Source organism: Belonocnema kinseyi, chromosome 6 (assembly GCF_010883055.1).
Source record: "Belonocnema kinseyi isolate 2016_QV_RU_SX_M_011 chromosome 6, B_treatae_v1, whole genome shotgun sequence".
Lineage (NCBI taxonomy): Eukaryota > Metazoa > Arthropoda > Insecta > Hymenoptera > Cynipidae > Belonocnema > Belonocnema kinseyi.
The window spans coordinates 147,599,188-147,605,824 of record NC_046662.1 but is presented as its reverse complement, the minus strand read 5'-3'; the positions used below and the strand labels follow the sequence as shown (position 1 = coordinate 147,605,824).

The 6,637-nt window shown below is 39.6% G+C and overlaps 1 protein-coding gene across 5 annotated transcripts in view; it reads right to left on the bottom strand.

The window, feature by feature from the left end:
- The window catches only part of LOC117174284 (plant UBX domain-containing protein 2), a 287,058-nt gene that overhangs the window by 203,064 nt on the left and 77,357 nt on the right, over positions 1-6,637 (bottom strand). For 2 of the 5 annotated variants that reach the window (XM_033363237.1, XM_033363234.1), the window contains exon 2: positions 64-119. The exons of 1 other annotated variant lie outside the window; for it this stretch is intronic. In XM_033363237.1, the coding sequence (XP_033219128.1) occupies positions 64-119 (56 nt within the window). Of the gene's footprint in view, positions 1-26; positions 120-6,637 lie in introns of all 5 variants that reach the window. 2 more of the 5 variants (XM_033363236.1, XM_033363235.1) reach the window with 1 other exon arrangement.

Here is a 6,637-nt window from a genome sequence, read left to right as displayed (position 1 = left end):
GGTGAAATTTTAGACAAATCTAATACCTTCTCTGATGAGAATGTAATACACTTATGGGCTTACTTGACATCATAACGCTCTGCTTTGAAGCCATGTTTCTGGCATACTTCGTCAAGCACCTGAAAAATGAAAACCGGTTTAGTTATTTCGAAGTAAAATTTCTTTGCAGGAATTGCAAAAATAATCCCTTTTCATCAAAGAACACAAATTTATTATTACGTTTATCAAACAATTACAATTATACAACGAATTATATATACAGTAAGGATGTTTACTATGTAGTCATAGGGAATTTACTTATATAAACTCTAGCATACAATGCAACCCGTCTTGCATTTGTATAATGCAAAAAAGTACTATATAGGCGATTTTAATTCGGTTCCCAAATTCCCCGCGCTCGATATCTTGCGCCGATTGGTCAGAGGCTTCGAGACACAGAAGACGTGCACGAAATATACGTATAACCACATTCTTAAAAAAGGTTATGTTCCCCAGGATTCACCACGCATTTCAAATAAATAATTAGTTACGAATTTAAAAAAATGTAACACAACATTAAAATTGTTCATAAATACATTCGGGACGTGCATTAAGTACTTTCTTAAAAATTGGTCTTCGTTTTCACTAATGCAACGGTACGTGAGTGATATTTCAGGTTTGGCAAGTGTCAAAATCGTTTTTTACTTCGATCTTAATTAACTAAATAAATCGAATATCTGCAGGTTGTACGTAATTAATTGGTGAAAAAATCTGTTGTTTTACTTAGTGAATAAAATATGGGAATCAAAAGCTTTTGACTAACTGCAACGAAAATTGTAATCCGCATGATTATAAAAATTGCAACGATGAATCTGAGATTCAAATTATGAGAGGTAAGAAGCGGCGAATTATTCTTATAAGCTGGGTGTTCAGCGACCTTGAAAATTTCGTCTCCGCTACTATAGAATGTTAAAGTATAAATTTTTTGTGATATTTGACTTAAAAATTATTAAAATTATTAGCTGAGGTCTGCAATATTAACTCAGCTTCAGAATAGACCTTTTTATTCTATACGTCGACAGTGCGCAGGTGCCAGGATTTTACGTCATTTCCATATTTTTCTAACATTTTTGTGTCGAAATGCATGGAAAATATTTTAAATAAAAATAACAACGAAAAATAAATGTGTAAATAAATCAGAATTTAAAGACAACAAATTTTTAAGTATATTCAGAAAAAAAAACTGCAAAAAAAGTACGACAAGTGTGGCGAACAAGCTCATTATTTACATTTGTTGCCATCTGTCGTCTTCAAAAGAATGTTTAAAAATTCGGAAAAAATCACGGAAGATGATGTTCCAGGAGCAAAATTAGTGCACAAATCGGTGGAAGAGCGCAGTGTGAAACAGCTTAAACGATGGATAAAATATAGGAAACGATCTTTAACAGGAAAAAAAGTGATTCAGTAGAAAGGTTAGTTGAGGTTGTGTTTGGCAGGTATTAATATTTTCTTTCTTTACTAACATTTGCTTGGATATTAAATGAAGCACTGTTATCGGGGTTTCGAAACTCTTACATTTTTTGTTAAAAATAAAATCTATTTAATACTTTCACTTGAGAACGCAAAACTATTATATTTATGTTTTTATAACCAGTTTATATGAAAGAAGGAAAACATGTGAGTACATTCCTTATACCAGGAAATCACTGGAAATCAGGTTTTTTATTGTCTAAACTTGAAAAAGAGAAGTAGAAAATATAATATTGTGTTATTTTATAATTGTATGAATATTAAATATTTACTCAAACAAAGTTCTGAACTGCAAATCTTGTATAAAAGAAAATATTTATACCTGCCATACAAAACCTCAACAAACCTTTCCACTAAATCACGTTTTTTCCTTTTAATGGTGTTTTCTATATTTAGGACATCGTTTCAGCTGCTCTATACAGTGCTCTTCTACTGATTCTTGCACTAATTTTGCACCTGGAACATCATTTTCCGTAAGTTTCGTCGAATTTTTAAGCATTTTTTAGAAGATGACATGTGCCAACAGATGCAAATAATGGCCTTGATCGCCGCACTCTTCGCACGTTTTTCACCGTTTTTTTAAAAATAGACTTACAAATTTTCTACCTTGAAAATCTCTATTATTTATAAATTAATTTTTTGGTTTTGTTTTCATTAACAATATTTTTGATACATCTCGACACAAAATACACCATATTACGAAAGATTAATAAAGATTTCCAAATGTTTCAAAGATTTGAAAATATTTAAAAGGATTTTGAACATTTTATAAAGGCGTGTTTATCAGATTTAAAAAATTTCATAACAATTTCACAAAGATTTTTAAACTTTTAAAAGATGTGAAGGCTTTCAAAGATTTTGAAAAGGTTACAGTTTACCAGTTTTCAAAGATTTTAAAACATTTGGAAGATATGGAAAGGTTTCAAAATATTTTAGACGATTTTTTTTAAATTATAGATTTCAAATAATTCAATGATTTCAACGAATAAAAAAAATTTCACAAACAATGATTTAAGAAAAAATTCCCAAAGAAACCACGTCCCGAGAATTTTTGTAAACACATTATAATATTGTGTTTCAGGCGATTAAAGAGTGAAAGCTTGGCACCTCCAAGAGTGCCGATGATAAGGACGATTAGTTTAACAGAATATTCCGGCTACAGTCGTTGCAACTCCCTTATAAGGTCTCTATACCTCTCTTTCTTTTCATTCTCCTTGGCTATGATGTCAGGCCTCGAGTGTGCAACAGAAACAATTTTTGAGAATATAAAGTTCCAGTATATGCGGCACTTCCCATTCTCGACAATTGAATCGATTTCCCTAGGAGCGTTTAGAGGAGTGATATTAAAGTTAATGCCGTAAGAGTGACAGAGATGGAAATAAAGCAACCTTAGTATCGCATTGTGCCTTTGGATGTAGGTCGTTCCCGCATGAGTTGGACAGTTAGATAGTATGTGCGCTAAATGCTCGGGGTGTGCATGGCACGCTCTGCAGCTATCATCGGGAATGTCTTGGCTCAAATCTGTGGAAGATACCGTGCATCCTCTTATCGAGGAGCTGTTCACGAAAGTTTTTCTCTTGCGCTTTCTTAATCCGGGCTTTCAGGAGTGAGTACTCGAGATAGATAAGATTTGATGCATTTTGCTCACCCCTAATACTGAAGTCAAGTCCAAGTGTTTCGGCAGCCTCCTCCGCTGCTTTGTACAACAACGCTCCTTTGCCCACTTCTTCGTGATTCCTGACCATTTTAAGAAGAGGGTCTCTTCCATTTGCGACTCTATGTGCTATACCCAGAATAACCCTGTTGTGAAGACATTCAAGACTCAATATTCCGCGACCACCTTGACGGCGCGCAATGCACAGTCGCGGAACAGAAGACTTAAGATGCATACTTTTGTTCATGTGCATAACCTTTCTTGTCCCGATATCAAGGGATCTGAGCTCGTTCTTCGTCCATGGAACTACTCCAAATGAATAGAGTACTACCGGGACGGCAAGCATATTCGTTGCAGATACTTTGTTCCTCGCGGACAGTTCGGAAGACCAAATTTGCCGGATGAGACGTTTGTATTTACTTCGGAGAGTATCCTTTATAGATGTAACATCCTGAATGCGGCTCTGTGGCAGGCCCAGGTATGTATAAGTCGCTCCGGCGCAAAGGTGACGTATAGCGCTTCTATCAACGAGCTCAGGATCTGCACAAATGCCATTAAATTTTCCTCATTTCAAATAAACCTTGGCGCATTTTTCGAACTTAAATTCTATTCCAATTTCCTTAGTATATCGTTCATCAATCCCTAGAGCTAGATGTGGTTGCTCTTTGTTTTTAGCATAGATCTTAAGATCGTCCATGTAAAATACGTTGAGTGACCTTGTACTTTCGATCTGCAGGTTTGCCGCACAAGTACCCGTCGGAATGGCGAAGTGCTAGAGATAGTGGCAATAATGTAAGGCAAAAGAGGAGTGGGCTAATGGTGTCGCCCTGAAAGACACCTCTCTGAAAGGTGACCTTGTTAGTTGTCACACGATTTTTTCCAGATGAGATAGTAAATCTGGTTTTCCAAAACGGGATCAATCTCTCTATGCACCTAACGACATGCGGATGAACCTTTAAACTTTCCAAAAGACAGATGATAAGTCTATGGGAGGTCGAATCGAAAGCTTTCCGATAATCAATCCAGGCCATCGATAGGTCACGCTGGTAGAATGCTGCATCTTTGCAGACAGATCTATCGATGATAAGGTTCTCGCGACGTCCCGCTACGCCTTTCTTTGAGCCTCGTTGGTCATACATTTGTTGCCACACAGGTTCAATTGCCCGTACAATCCTATCATTTAGGATAGCTGTGGATATCTTATACAGTGTGTTCAGACAAGTGATTGGCCTGTGATTTTTCGGGTCAGCTAAGTTGCCTATTTTCGGCAAAAGTATTGTGCGCCTTTCCACCAACCACTCCGGAATCGGCTCTTCCGACTTCAAATATGAGGTGAAAATACGGGCCAAATGCTGATGGGTTGAAGGAAACTTCTTCCACCAGAAGGGTTTGATACAATCTGGTCCCGGTGCAGAATAGTTCTTCATCCCTCTTAATACTTTTTTCATCTCTTCGGTAGTAATGGGTGGGCATTCTTTATCAGGTGTCATAAGGGCATCAGACAGCTACTTGAAGCTATTTATATTTTCTGAGTGTTCGTCCAGTCTATGCTGCACTTCGTAGACTTCTCTCCAAAATACTTCGACCTCCTCTGGTTTGGGCGGGTGGTCGACAGTAACTGGAGGGTCTTGGAAGAGTCGAGATAGGTCAGAGAGAAACTGTTGATTTTCTCTGACCCACCTCTTCCTCCGCTCTAGACTTCTCTTAGCATCAGATAGTTTCCGTATTCTCTCAACAATATGCTGCCTGATGGTCAGCAGCTTTGACTTGTTAAGTGTGTGATAACGGGTCCGGACTTCGCGCGCGAACTTTCGAACCTTGGCGGTAAAGTTCCTAACAGATGTGATGCAGTCTATCACACACTGAATAAGGGACGCGTACTGCCTTGCTCAGCCTATCTTTATGGCAAGTTGATGCATTCGCCTTTTGGTCTTATGATCAGCCGTTGGTTTTTTTTACAGTTCGCATCGGCCAAAGCTCTCGCTGCATTATACACACAATAATTGATAGCCTAAAGGTCGGATTCTTCGGGAGTGTCCACGAAGCTCATCTACCATTTCAGCCAGATCTTTAGGCTTGAGAGAAACCTTGGTGTTGATGTTTCTCCGGGTCATAAAGCATCGCTCTTCCTCTATTGGATGCCTGCCCGCGGTCGGGCTTAGTGTCGCCTCTCTTTCTCTGTTGCCGACTTGTTCTAGCTGTGGTAGAGTAGGCGTTCCGCTTACATAGCCCCTTTTTCGGAGTAGCTCGGCATGGTTTCGCAGGCGTTGCTGCGAAAAGTGCGATAGCTCCGGGTGTTTCTCGCACCACAGAGCATGCAGCCGTGCCATGTAACCCCGTTCAGGGGCCACACTCGCATCGTAACACTCTAGCGAGTCGTGATTTAGTCGCTCCGTCCGCCTAAAGGTCCCGAGATTCCGCCGATCCATCGCATTGAATCAATTTTGATTGGCTCCCCCAGCTCTAGAGTGGTATATATACGAGGGTGGATCAAATATAAACCGGAATTTTACAAATACTTTTCTTAGCCAATCGCAAGCACACTCACAGTGTAGGCTCTTGTAATGTAGTGTATTAGGAGTGGGTAAAACGCTTGGTGAGCTGTTTGACTCAGTCAATTCGTCAGTACAGCTATAAGTGAGCAACAGGTTCCAGCGTCCGTTGCACAACGGGTTATAATAAAGTTTTCAACTAAAGAAGGCGTTAAACCGTGCGAAATTTTGACTCGATTGAAGGATCAGATGGGGATGATACTCTGTCTAAAACTCAAGTGTTTGATTGGTCCAAAAAGTTTAAGAGTGGACGAGAAAGTGTGGAAAATGTGAGTCATAATCGACGTCCAAGATCAAGTGTCTCTGGCGATAACATTGGTGCAGTTCGTGACCTTATTGAAAGTGACAGGCATTTCACTATTCATGAAATCGCTTTACAGCTGGGCTATGTGATGAGACATGGGTGCATCATTACACTCCCGAGTCCAAGATGGCGAGTAAAGAATGGCGAAGGAAAGACGAAGCCGGTCCTGTGAAAGCCAAAACCCGTCTCCTAGCCGGTAAGGTCCTCGCGACCGTCTTTTTCGACTACAGAGGAGTGTTGCTCATTGATTTCCTACATGATCGACGTACGGCTAACGCTGCCTACTACTGCCAGTTGTTGCAGGCAGCTAAAGCCGCTTACAGAAGCAAAAGACGCGGTAACCCCATCAGAAACGTCATTCTTCTTCATGACAATGCCAGGCCACATACGGCGGGTGAAACGAAACAAAAACTGGAGGATATGCATTGGGAAACCCTTGAGCATCCTCCATACAGCCCAGATTTGTCAACCTGTGACTATCATTTGTTTGCGCCCATGAAAGATGCACTTGGAGGTTTGTGATTTGACAACGATCAAGATGTTGAGGAATTCGTGCGCAATTGGTTGATGACTCGACCTCAAAGTTTCTACGAGCAAGGAATTAACAAGCTTCCAAAC